Source organism: Triturus cristatus, chromosome 5_1, assembly GCF_964204655.1.
Source record: "Triturus cristatus chromosome 5_1, aTriCri1.1, whole genome shotgun sequence".
NCBI lineage: Eukaryota > Metazoa > Chordata > Amphibia > Caudata > Salamandridae > Triturus > Triturus cristatus.
The window spans coordinates 167,530,902-167,544,695 of record NC_140587.1 but is presented as its reverse complement, the minus strand read 5'-3'; the positions used below and the strand labels follow the sequence as shown (position 1 = coordinate 167,544,695).

Sequence of the window (13,794 nt, the reverse complement as noted above, 5' to 3'; positions counted from 1 at the left end):
TGCAGAGTGACTTTGTGTCGCCTCATAGATACGCTTGCGACGCTTGTGCTGTCGGAGCTTTAAAGAAATGAAGCTCTGGTGGCTCAAGCCTCTCGTAAATCAGCCACAAAATATTTTGCTTGTTTTTTAGGTTTTTCACCATCAGGTAGCTACATATTAAATGAAAAATACAAAAAAGTAGGACATGCACTGTAGTACATTAGTGAACCTCTATTAGTTCATGCACTGCAGAGGTCTGTGTCTGTAACAAGAGAGCCACAGAATTTTGGGGCAGATTTACAAGCCCTGTGCACCTCCTTGCGCCGCCATTGCGTCACTTTTTTTGACGCAACGGCAGCGCAAACAATTCAGCCAATTTACAGCGTGACGCATCTAGGGAGATGCGTGACTTTGTAAAGCCCTGCATCACAATATACCTGCACCAGGTATAATGTATGCCGGCTAGGCGTTCCCACGCAAAAAGCCATGTAGAATTAACGCAGTGAAATTTACAACATTTCACTGCGTCACTCTACGCCTTCACTGCTTCAAAATCCCTACGCCTGCTCAGACCAGGCGTAAGAATGACGCAGGGCTTTTTGTGAGAGACTCCCCTATCTGTTGTGGCACATTGCTGGAGTTGAATCACTTTCATGGGCAATTCCAGCGATGCGTCACTTTTGTGCCAACAGATGCATCAGTATTTCTGACGCATCTGTTAATCCTTGTGCCATGGAGAACTGTATTGTAAATACAGCGCATCCATGTTGGCGCAAGGACATTTGGCACTGGCGCAAGGAAACTGACGCATCTATGCAGATGTGTCAGTTCCTTGTAAATCTGCCCCTAAATTTGGTTGGTGCAATGGGGAATACTAACTTGTGGATTTTTAGTGCTACGAGGTCACAGCCTGTGACAGCAAGCACTATGCTATTTTATTCTTGTATTACACACATTATAAGGTAGACTCCTACAAACTGTGCAAATAGTTTTAGGATATAATGGACCAAAGTGTAGATTTAAGTAATACCAGAACATAAGTAATGCATTTTTTTTGCATAACTGTCCCTTTAACACCTACTCAGAGGTACTAAGCAATTAAAAGCATGCACTTCACAGACCAGTAGCTAAGTCTTCTTACTACCACAAAAAAAAAATATTTGCCAATAAAAAGCAATTAAAGCCAGAACCGCTCCCAAGCACCATTTACATTTGCAGATTACCGCAAAACTCACATTTTACATTTCATTCAGGTAATTAGGCACCCTGGCACCAAGGATTGTTTCAGGCCCAGCCCAGCCTCTTCATTTCACAGCATAGAAGACAATTAACTTCAGCTGCATCATTTTAACGACTGCGTCCGTTTTTCAAAACGAAGAGCAAATGTTTTAAATTCCAGGCAGTGAGGCCTGGAAATGCGCAACCCCCTTCCCAGGACTCCACGGCCCCCCTGGGAGTCGCACCCCACAGATTGAAGACCTCTGCTCTATGGCCTTCCTGGGGGAACATCCCTATAACTGATGTATGCATAGCAGCTACCTGGTCCACACCACACAATTTTACTAAACATTACTCTGTGCATGTACTAGCCTACCAACAATCTAATGTTGGTTAGGCAGTGCTCTGTACACTCTTTCAATCTCCTGAAACTTATACTGGCTAGCCTCTCCCTTTTTGGAAGGACTGCTCTACAGCCTATGCACACACTTGTATCTACAGCCACACATGCCTCGAATGGAAAATCTTACCCTGTAAGCATCTGTTCGTCGCATGTAGTGCTGTAGATTCACATGCGCCCACCATCCTCCCCGGTCGCTGGTGGCTGTTGCAGTATCTTTCACTTCCTCGTTTTCCTCTTATGCATGCACATCTCTCTCTCTCTCTCTCTCTCTTTCTCCATCTCTCTCTGTATATATATCTCAATCTATCGCTTCAGATTCTATACTCACTCGCTGTGCGGGAAAACAATCTAACAATGGAGACGATGACCCTGCGCATTATCATCAAGACGAGAAGTCACAGTACCTTGTGATTTGAAAAACGTCTTTGAAGAAAAACAACTTGTATGCATCTGGGCCCAACATTAGATGTCTGATAAATAATAGGCAATGAAAATTCAATTCCAGTGTATTTTTACCTTGAGGTCCTTTCCTAAACATGTCTGCTAGAATCCCTTATCTGAATTGGTGGTATTCTGTTAGTGCATGTTCCTGCAGCCAGGGCTTAAGATCCTGCGGCTTCGACTTGGTGGTTTTCTATTAGTGCATGTTTTTGCAGGGATGTTGTGAGATCCTGCAGCTCTGACTTGGTATTCTAATTGTACATCTCCCTTCAGGTATGGCATGAGATCATGCAGCTCTGCCGTGGTGGTATTCTAATAGTGCATGTTTCTGCAAGGATGGCGTGAGATCCTGCAGCTCTGACTTGGTGGTATTCTAATAATACTTGTTCCTGCAGAGAGTGCATGAGACTTTGCTGCTCTGATTTAGTGGTATTTGAATAGTGCATTTTCCTGCAGGGAGTGCGTGAGATCATGCGTCTCTGGCTTTGTGGTATTCTAATAGTGCATGTTCCTACAGGGAGGGCGTGATATCCTGCGACTCTGCGGCTACACGGAGGAGCAGCCGGATGGCATGAGCTTCTGCGACGAGGTGGAAGAGCCAGACACATATAAAGTGGCCTCAGTGACGCTGGAAGTGATTCTTCTGCGGTTGGAGCTCAACCTCCTTATTGCGGTAAGAAGGTGCAGAACCAACAGAGGCAACACTGTATTCTAGGAAATGCATGGAGAGCTGTGGGGATATGTTCAGAGCATGGAGAGTCAGGGGAGGGGGGGGGGGGGTTAGCATGGGTGAACACAGGGACACTTTCCTTAGGGGGGTACAGACCTGAGTTTGAAAAAGCACTTAGAGACTGCCTAGAACACTTAACTTGAAGGAACGAGCATATATTGTTCCTCTCTGTGCTTGCCTGCCTGATCTGTGGGTGATACCTGCACCCATCCTTCCTGCAGTTCATAGCTGTACCGTGGCCAGCTGACTGGTACAGCTTTGACGATCCCCCCCTTTTCCCAGGAAGTGCTTGTGGCTGCTGCTTCTGAAGCCCCTGCGATCTATCTGTTCAAGGCGTTACAGAAAACAGTTCTGCTCCCAACTGGCTAGTTTACAATATCTTGAGTTTTTAAAGAGATTTTGAAAACTCAGTCATATGTCTGGGAGCCTGACATGTCACTGCCTTTGCCTGAGCCGATTATGCTCTTCAGGCATTTGATCTTTTGGACATTCTGTAACTGTAGTCTGAGAGAAAATTGAATATGTAAAAAAGGGCAAACTAAGGAAGTCATATATTTCTTATAATGTGAAGTAAATGCCATGTGATTTATTGCAAGTCACTAGTTAGAGTAAAGGAATTAACTGTTTTGACAACACCATGGGTTGGTAAACTGAGCTGTGACATGGGGAATTTAGCAGCTCCATGAGATTATAATTTGTTATTAGGACTTATTGTTTACTCACACATAGGGAAACCAGAGCTTTAAGCAAGACTGCTGTGATACAGTGGCGAAACCTAAGCCCCCGCAGGCACTGTGGTGGTGGGGGGCAATCTCCAGGGGCCCCTCATTAAAGTGGTAGGTGGTGGACTGGAGAGAGGGCCCTCCTCCATGTACTTTGCAGGGGGGCCCCTCAAGTTTTGTTACCCCACTGCTTTGATCCCTTGTCAGGAATTTGTGTTCTGTTTTGGTCTTTCGGCAGACCACGGTCAATGATTCCTTCTTCTCTACTACCAGGCCGTTTCCATAAAACACAAGAACATCTTTAAAACAGCACTGAAGTCTTTAGCAGTCCTGGATATCTCAGTGCATGTGTCCCTGGGAACAAACCATACATTGACGAGTCTATGATGATGCATGTTGTGGGGGTCTAGGCTCCAAACTCTGTGATTAGGGCCCTCGGCAGGTCATTCCCAGAAGAGATGGTAGGTCATCTAGTCTCACTTGCAGACCTCTTTGAATGGCCATCCAGATGATGCCTTTGGTCTGGTTGGTCAGGCTTTTGGAGATGACGTTCTTCCGCACATGGTCTGCTATTGCAGAAAGGAAGGCGCCTCTCTATTAGCTGTTGTTTCTTGCACAGATCAGTTATTCAACAGTCTTTGAAGTCCACTGATTTGGGATGACAGCCTTCAGACCAAGCTCCTTGACGAATTTCTCCACTTCTCTGTAGAACCACTGAGAATCTTGGTTGTAGGGGACGGTGCTTACCTCCTCTGCAAGATGTCGTCCATATAAAGGTAGCCTTTCACTTCGCCCTTCTTGGTGCTACCTGGTACTGTCACACTTCTGATGTTCCTGTTCTGTCTGATGCGTTGACCTAGGAGCTCTAAAACACAAATGAACAGAAGAGGACAGCCCTGCTCAACACAGGATAGGACAGGGACTAGACTGTTTTCCATCCGTTAACCAATGCTGTGCTAGAGATATCTCTATACATTGTGGTCACCGCATCGCAGAAGAAGTCACCCAGTCTCGGTGCCTTGAGTTTCTGGCCCATGAACTCACTGAAGACTCGGTCAAACGCCTTTTCCTGGTCTGGCCAAGGCCACTTGAGCCTTTCAGCACTTTACGTACTCGACCGTATTCCAAACTAGGCCAAGAGTGTCTGCCATCGCTTGACCTGGTATCCCGCATGACTGGTCAGAGTGGACTATCTTTGCTATTACCTTCTCCAAATAGTTGGCCCTTACCTTTGCTAGGATTTTGTGGTCCACATTGATGAGCGAGATTGACCTATAGTGCTTGAGGTCTTCTCTCGATCCTTTCTGCTTATACAAAAGTGTTACAACAAACAAATGATGGACGGAATGCTGACAATGCATACATTCTCCCCCAGTCAAGAGATCTGGGTTAAATCCATCATTCTTTTGCCCACTACACCACCCAAGTTTAGACATGGCCATATGCAAATCAGTCTTGACCCTGTGCCTCATGAGAACAGTCCAGCCCGAACTGCCAAGCCATGTCTTCCCTGGACCGGAATCAAGCATCCTAGGACCGGTTTCTGGCTATCAGCCGTCATCAGCCAGGATAGCTTGACTCCAGTGGCGTAGTGAGCACGGGTCCCACGTCTGGGAATACCCATCCCACTTAGGGCGAAAAGCGTTACAACAAACAAATGATGGACGGAATGCTGACAATGCATACATTCTCCCCCAGTCAAGAGATCTGGGTTAAATCCATCGTTCTTTTGCCCACTACACCACCCCAGTTTAGACATGGCCATATGCAAATCAGTCTTGACCCTGTGCCTCATGGGAACAGTCCAGCCCGAACTGCCAAGCCATGTCTTCCCTGGACCGGAATCAAGCATCCTAGGACCGGTTTCTGGCTATCAGCCGTCATCAGCCAGGATAGCTTGACTCCAGTGGCGTAGTGAGCACGGGTCCCACGTCTGGGAATACCCATCCCACTTAGGGCGAAAAGCGTTACAACAAACAAATGATGGACGGAATGCTGACAATGCATACATTCTCCCCCAGTCAAGAGATCTGGGTTCAATCCATCGTTCTTTTGCCCACTACACCACCCCAGTTTAGACATGGCCATATGCAAATCAGTCTTGACCCTGTGCCTTATGGGAACAGTCCAGCCCGAACTGCCAAGCCATGTCTTCCCTGGACCGGAATCAAGCATCCTAGGACCGGTTTCTGGCTATCAGCCGTCATCAGCCAGGATAGCTTGACTCCAGTGGCGTAGTGAGCACGGGTCCCACGCCTGGGAATACCCATCCTACTTGGGGCGAAAAGCGTTACAACAAACAAATGATGGACGGAATGCTGACAATGCATACATTCTCCCCCAGTCAAGAGATCTGGGTTAAATCCATTGTTCTTTTGCCCACTACACCACCCCAGTTTAGACATGGCCATATGCAAATCAGTCTTGACCCTGTGCCTCATGGGAACAGTCCAGCCCGAACTGCCAAGCCATGTCTTCCCTGGACCGGAATCAAGCATCCTAGGACCGGTTTCTGGCTATCAGCCGTCATCAGCCAGGATAGCTTGGCTCCAGTGGCGTAGTGAGCACGGGTCCCACGTCTGGGAATACCCATCCCACTTAGGGCGAAAAGCGTTACAACAAACAAATGATGGACGGAATGCTGACAATGCATACATTCTCCCCCAGTCAAGAGATCTTGGTTAAATCCATCGTTCTTTTGCCCACTACACCACCCCAGTTTAGACATGGCCATATGCAAATCAGTCTTGACCCTGTGCCTCATGGGAACAGTCCAGCCCGAACTGCCAAGCCATGTCTTCCCTGGACCGGAATCAAGCATCCTAGGACCGGTTTCTGGCTATCAGCCGTCATCAGCCAGGATAGCTTGACTCCAGTGGCGTAGTGAGCACGGGTCCCACGTCTGGGAATACCCATCCCACTTAGGGCGAAAAGCGTTACAACAAACAAATGATGGACGGAATGCTGACAATGCATACATTCTCCCCCAGTCAAGAGATCTGGGTTAAATCCATCGTTCTTTTGCCCACTACACCACCCCAGTTTAGACATGGCCATATGCAAATCAGTCTTAAACCTGTGCCTTATGGGAACAGTCCAGCCCGAACTGCCAAGCCATGTCTTCCCTGGACCGGAATCAAGCATCCTAGGACCGGTTTCTGGCTATCAGCCGTCATCAGCCAGGATAGCTTGACTCCAGTGGCGTAGTGATCACGGGTCCCACGTCTGGGAATACCCATCCCACTTAGGGCGAAAAGCGTTACAACAAACAAATGATGGACGGAATGCTGACAATGCATACATTCTCCCCCAGTCAAGAGATCTGGGTTAAATCCATCGTTCTTTTGCCCACTACACCACCCCAGTTTAGACATGGCTGGGATGGGTATTCCCAGACGTGGGACCCGTGCTCACTACGCCACTGGAGTCAAGCTATCCTGGCTGATGACGGCTGATAGCCAGAAACCGGTCCTAGGATGCTTGATTCCGGTCCAGGGAAGACATGGCTTGGCAGTTCGGGCTGGACTGTTCCCATGAGGCACAGGGTCAAGACTGATTTGCATATGGCCATGTCTAAACTTGGTCGGGCATCCCCTAGCTTCATACACGGTCTTTTCAGTGACCATACACCAGTCCATATCATTACTCCAGTCCCCAAGGTTTGGCGGGATGTGGGCCTTCCACAATCTTTCAATATTCCGCTTTGCCACCATTAAGCCCAAAGTTACTCAAGTACGCTCTTTGGAATTCAGGTCAGTTGGGCCCCAGGCATTTAGGATAGCCAGCTTTATATTAGTCTATCTTCTGTCCCAGGACCCCCTCCATGAGTCTCACAACTGCCGCCCAATACCTTTGAATAGTCGTGCATTCCCAGAGTGTATGGATAAAGGTACCTTCTTGCCCACATTGCCTGGAGAAACCACCATCTGTACTCTACCCCATACAAACCAGTAGTGGAGCAGACAGGTAGGATCTCTGCAGGAGCTTTAGCTGTATTAGGCGGAGCTTCAAGGAAATGGCCACCTCACTAGGAGAGGCCACTGCTGCCAGCCACTCCTCATCATCCAAACCTGCTACATCGTGATCCCATTTTGCCCTTAGCTGGACTAGGCAGTCGGGCATTTATTGATCAGCTTCTTGTAGATTATCGATATGGCCTTCTCCGGCAAGTTACCATCTAGCACCCTATCCTCGATCGGGAAGGACTCGGGGAGTGATTCTCCTCTGGGGAGCACGGCGAGCAGAGCATGCCTAATTTGCAGATACCGAAAATATTTGGAACGCGCCAGTTCAAATTCCTGCTGCAGCTGCATAAAGGGAATAACAGCAACTGACTTCCACATGTCCCCCACCTTGGATAGACCAATAAGATCTCAGCGATCGAAGCCCTTCGAGAGGATCAGCCTACCAAGTTGCTCGCTGTTCCAGAGTTTTGTGGCCTGTGTAATCGTGCCCGCCCACCCCAAGCTCTTCGTAGCTGCTTTCCACACTTGCACCACATGTCCGGTGGGGCGGGTCAAGGCTGGCTTCAACGTGCGCATGTACAGTGCCCCATCAAAGCTCCCACCCGGCAAGGGCCACCTATTGATCTGGAAGGCGGGGTCGCCCGGAGGTCTATACGTGCACTGGTTGATCGCTGCAAGGTGTGATGCCCAATTGTATTTCCTAATGTTTGGTAATTCAATTCCCCCATCGAACCACCCCAGTGTGAGCTTGTGTGTGGCAATCAGGGGGGGGAGGGTCTACCCTCCCAGAGCAGGTCCCGTAGAAGACAGTCTATTTCCTTAAAGTACGAGGAGTCAACACAGTGAGGAGTGTTTTGCAAAACGTATAGAAATTGCGGAAGGGATATCATCTTAAATAGGGCCGTGCGCCCTAAGAGAGACAGAGGGAGTGATTTCCAATGACAGACATCAGACTTAAGGCGCTGCAGGGGCGGTAGAATATTACTCATATATATGCAAGATATCATCCACGTATAACGATATACGGTTCTCCCAATCAGAGGTTCACTTGAGGGCCCTGATATTAGGGTCTCTACGGACCTACATCGCCAATGGCTCGAGAGTCAGGGCAAAGAGAAGCGGGGACAAGGGGCAACCCTGCCTAGTACACCTTACAAGTACAAACGTGGAAGATTTCCTGTTATTGACCACTATTTGGGCTAGTGGTTTCTGGTAGGGGAGCCTAACCCATCTGATGTGTTCAGGGCCAAGACCTAGTTTATGGAGCACCTCGAACATGTAGGGCCACTCGATGGTGTCAAATGCTGCAGCTGCGTCGAGACACCACTACTACATCTTCCCGTATGGTAGCAGCTCGACACAGCAGGCCATGGAGTCTGCGCAGATTGAGGGCGGTGTTCCTAGTGGGTATAAATCCCGACTGGTCCAGGTGAACCAGGCAGACAATGACCCTCAGTAATCAGGAGGCAAGGACCTTCGTCAGGACTTTGGCTTCGCCATTAAGCAGCGAGATTGGTCTGTAGGAGGAGCACTTGTTCGGTTTGCCCTCCTTGTAGATAACTACAGTAGTTGCAAGTCTCTGGTCAGCAGGTAGTAGCCCCGCTTATTTACTTTGAAGGAACATTTTGGTGAGATAAGGAGCAATCTTACGCGCAGTGTGTTTAAACATTTCGATAGGTAGGCTGTTAGGGCCCGAGGCTTTCCCCCCACGTAAGTCATGGATAGCTTTCTCAACCTCCGTCTCAGGGATGTCTAAGTCAAGGCGCTAGTCCTCGGTAAGCGATTGTAACAAGATGACTGCAGAATGGAGGATGCCTCGTCCTCCGTATGTGGGGTTTGGGGTGTGTAAATGGCCTGGTAGTACTGGCCAAAGGCATCGGCTATGTCCTGTGGGGCGTTGAGGTGGGCCTAATCGCTACGGTCTAGCCAAGCCAGCAGTTTACCAGCTTTGTGACCTACTTCGTAAATCCTACTGAGTGTAGCTCTGTAATGTAATTTGGCGGCATCAGTAGCTAAGTCAGTGTATTCCTTAGTTTTGATTTGCAGTTCCTGTCGCGTCTCCTCCGAATGCTGCACTCTTAAGTGTTCCTTCTAGCCGTACAATGTCCCCCTCCAAGTGGGTCATGTCCGCAGGCCTCTCCTTCCACAGTCTCGCGATTTGAGCCAGAGTCACCCTGAATAACTGTCTTGTAGGCCTCCCACAGCGTCACTGGTAATTCAACCGACCCCTCGTTGTCCTGAAAATAGAGGTCAGTCGCCCAAGATCCTATCACTGATCTGAGGAATCTTGAGATACCAGAGGTTAATCAGGGCCGTACGGCCTGTGATGAGCTCCCCCACCTCCAGGCGACACAGGATCGGAGAATGATCAGAAATGCCCCTGGCTAAGTGCTGTATTTCTTTGAGACTATCGATCTGGTGTGCTAGCGTCAAGGCATAGTCAATACGGGACATACTGCGATGTGCTCCAGAATAGTATGTATACTGCTTCTCAACTGGGTGCAATTTCCTCCAAACATCTTCCAGGCCCAATGCTCCCAGGAAGCTGTGAATCTGCACACGGGAAGGGGGCAGGACTCTCTGGGGCCAACGATCAAGGAGTCAGAGGCAATGGAGTTAAAGTCGCCTCCGATTAATACTCTACCTTCCGGTAACCCCAAGAGGAGATCTCCGAGATCCGCGAAGGCCTGGGCATGTAGGCCAGGTGGCACATAAACCGAGAGGAGGTTTAATTTACTTCCCTCCCAGGTCCCGGAAGTAGCTACGAACCTACCTAGGCCATCTGCGGACAATGTCAATTGACATAGGGAACGATTTCCGTACCATTATACCCTTTCCCCGGGAGCCAGACCCAAAAGCCGAATGCGCCACCAATTTAAATCCCCATTTTGACATGGCCCTACAGGCATTCCCAAGCAGGTGCAATTCCTGTAACAGGATCCCGTCGGGGGAGTGTTGCTTTAAGAATTGGAGCACTATGCCCCGTTTGATCTTATCCCCCAGCCCATTCACGTTCCATGTTTTAAGAAAAACAAGGGTACCCCAATACGTGAACCTGGGGTGAAATATGTGGTAAAAAAACAATGGTTCGGGTGTGGCCAAAAGGTCCAATAATAAAGTGACCCTAAGTATAGCACTTATGGTTAGAGAGTTGAAGATTAATTATTTTAAAGGAGCACAAACATTAATAATGTACATAAGGACATAAGTCAGTTCATGTGAAACCTTTATTTCCACAACAATAGAATTCAGGTGCTTGCACAATAAGTGAAAGAAGCGTGACGTGCAGAGTGATGATGAAGTTTAAAATAGAGGCATCGCATTGACAACAATAGTGTAAAACTCCTCAAGCAACTTTATAGATGTCACGCCCCACAAAGTGGACGAGGCAGAGGTGCTGGGTATATAAGTTTTTATTGGTGGTTTACAATGAACAATCGTGGACTTTGTTCGCGCTTGAGGCTGGCTCTTCGTCGTAGTTCCTATGTCTGGAGCTCCGTAGGGTCCGCACGGTTGTCGGTCTCTGCTGGGGTGCTGCCTCCGTAAGTTGTCCCGCCAGGCGTCCCCCTCGGTAAAAAAAGAAGAGACGGTCAGGGTTCCTGCTTTCCCTTATTACTCCTACGCGCGCAGGCTTTTCACTATTTCTTATTTTCCCAGACTCCCAGCGGTGCCTAAGCTGCCTTTCGGGGTGAATCCCTCCCTCTCCCGTCCCCGGGCCCTTTCTTCCGGGGGAAATCCCGTTGGAGGTAAATGAGGACGGTCCCTGGCCTTGGCTGGGCCCGCTTTTGAAGCAAAACGTAAGAGAGAGGTGCAGTACTCTATTCCCCTGTCGTTCCGGTGTTCTGCCCACTCCCCTTTATAAACCAGAGAAGCCGGATTGCGCTTGCCACCACCCTATCAGCGAGCGCCCGGTCTTTCCCACCACTTGCCTGAAACCGGGACCCGATGACAAGGTCCCGGCCGTCTCGTCCGTGGCGCCTTCCTCGGGGTCCGTCCCGGTCTTTGTCTGGGCCCTCTCGTCGTTGCCTCGAGCCTTTGTCCGACCGGCCTCTTTCGTCTCTCCCGACGCTTTCTCGACTTCCTCCTCTCCGTCTCGTGGGTCTCTGTGGGACTCCTCGTTTTCTTGGCATACCACGCCGGCTGTTCCTTCTTCCGGGTTTACGTGCTCCCTAGCACTCCGCCCCCTGGCCGTCGCTAGAGTCCACACCAGTCGCGTTGGCTCAGTGCCCCCGGGGCACTCCTGACGGTATTCGCTGCTCGTTCCGTCACAATAGAATAGGAAGAGTTTTGTTGTAAAGGGTCAACGGCGTTTCGATCTCAACTGTTCGAGATCATCATCAGGACATATAACGGGTGAGCAAGCTGAATTGATGCAATTATTCGTAGCGTAAGGAAGAGCAGTTGAGGGCTTCCGAAAACAACTGAGGGTAGACGAGTTCACCCAGATTAATTCGCTGAAAGTACGAGCGTGAGAATATCACGCGTGTGTAAACTTGAAAGGCAGGGTCAGCTGTATGAATTGCGCTTAATGATTTGCTGCCAATAAGTTTAGTTAAAGTCACTCCTAGTTCATAATTGGAAAGTCTTGGGAGAGGAGCTCAGCGCGTCATGCTGCTTGGGCTGTTCACGAACCGTTCCTTGCCAGGCTATTGAGTGCGGTTGATTTTTCGCCCTACCAAGCGCCAGCCGTCCAACCAGTCCCACGCCGCCTCAGGGGTAGCGAAGAACCAGGCCTTCCCCTCCGACTCAACCCTCAACTTAGCCGGGAACAGCATGGCGTATTTAATATTTTTCTCCCGGAGCGCACGTTTGACATCCAAGAAGCTGCTCCGCTGTTGTTGCACCTTGAGGGTGAAGTCGGGAAAGAAAGTTACCGTGCTGTTCTGGAATTCAAGTGGGGGCGCAACCCGAGCTGTCTGCAGGATAATGTCTCTGTCCCTATAGTTGAAAATCCTGGCAACTATTGGCTGCAGGGGTGGGCTCCGGGCGTCGGTCTGCCCCCTGGTACTGGGTGTGCCATCTCGACGGAGAATACATTGGACAACTTTGTCAGTTTCAAGTAAGTAGTGACAAGCTCCTCAAGAAATAAGTGCACTGCCGGCTCCTCTGCTTATTCCGGCACCCCCAGTATTCGAACGTTGTTGCGCCTAGAGCGCCCTTTGTATTCATCCAGCTGCATCTCCAGTTTAGTAGTTGGAGTTTGAAGGTCTTCCACCCGTCGCTGCGGGTCAGAAGTGTCGGTGACCAACGAGCTTGCTTTCGTTTACACAACTTTCAATCTAGTGTTCATGGAGCGCATGTCCACTCTGATGAGGTACACCTCTGAGGATACGTAATCAATCCTGGATTCCAGCGACGTACAGACCGTGGTGATAGCTGTGAGGATGTCTAGCAGCATCTGTTCTTTTGCCCCCTCCTCCGATGATTGACTCTCCGACTGAGCATTGCCACCTTTTTGGACTCTGCCGGGGCCCTTGTCCCAGGCAAACTTCTCCAGCTTAGCCTGCACTGTGGCCTTGGAGTTGCGAACCACAGCTATAACCAGACTGCACCAGGTGGGGAGCGAGCAGGGAGTCAAGGGGCAAGCAGGTGGGTAGCAAGTATTGTGTTACGCAGCACAGCTCGATGGGGCCCTTCCTCAGGGCTGTATTTAGTACAAGCAGACCAAACGTTGCTGTGTCAGAAGGCCCGTGCACCGGAGAACATGGGGCAGACCGACCGCAAAACTCTGGATTGCGATCAGGTAACTGGCCCCCCAGTAGCCACCGACCGCGGCGATAATGTCACGCTCACCCCTCCTTACTGCAATGTGATGAATCTAGGAGCTGACCCACTCCCTTTGCCCCGGCTGGACAGCTTGGTCCGGTGGGGACTATGCCGACGGTATCAAGGGGAGGATGACCAGGGTCAAGGAATGCTGGAGTTCAAGATGCCCCTCTGCGCTCAAGCCCCAAGTCCAATACAACAAGTATGGAACACAAACAGCCTCCATACTCCGCGCCCAGGTAAATAACAGTCCACCAGACTGAGGCAGGATGCGCTGGGCGCCTCTCTCTCCACGCACGGGGAGGCCACAATTTAATGCAGCTGGTAGGTGATAAAAATGAGGGCCACAATACTTGACTCAATAGTACTGGCGAGTGCTGGAGAAGCGGACATCAATGCGACAGGGCAGCGGCGGCCCAAAGCCAGGAAAACCAAGGGATCACACCACCCCCACTGCACAGGCAGCTCAAAGACAGGCAAAGAGTAATCCAGCCGTTGGTCAAGACACAGGAGAAAGGCTGCAGGCAGCTGAGCCCATCCACGAGCCCCAAGGTCACTTTTTTCCCACTG

At 49.8% G+C, this 13,794-nt stretch overlaps 1 protein-coding gene and 1 long non-coding RNA gene across 8 annotated transcripts in view; one reads left to right on the top strand and one right to left on the bottom strand.

Annotated features, from left to right (window-relative positions):
* LOC146830547 (E3 ubiquitin-protein ligase RNF31-like) overlaps positions 1-13,794 on the top strand; it is a 325,057-nt gene that overhangs the window by 172,835 nt on the left and 138,428 nt on the right. For all 7 annotated transcript variants that reach the window (XM_085604763.1, XM_085604765.1, XM_085604766.1 and 4 more), the window contains one exon: positions 2,559-2,714. In XM_085604763.1, the coding sequence (XP_085460889.1) occupies positions 2,559-2,714 (156 nt within the window). The remainder of the gene's footprint in view (positions 1-2,558; positions 2,715-13,794) is intronic.
* The window catches only part of LOC146830548 (uncharacterized), a 126,839-nt gene that overhangs the window by 50,861 nt on the left and 62,184 nt on the right, over positions 1-13,794 (bottom strand). The window lies entirely within an intron of this gene.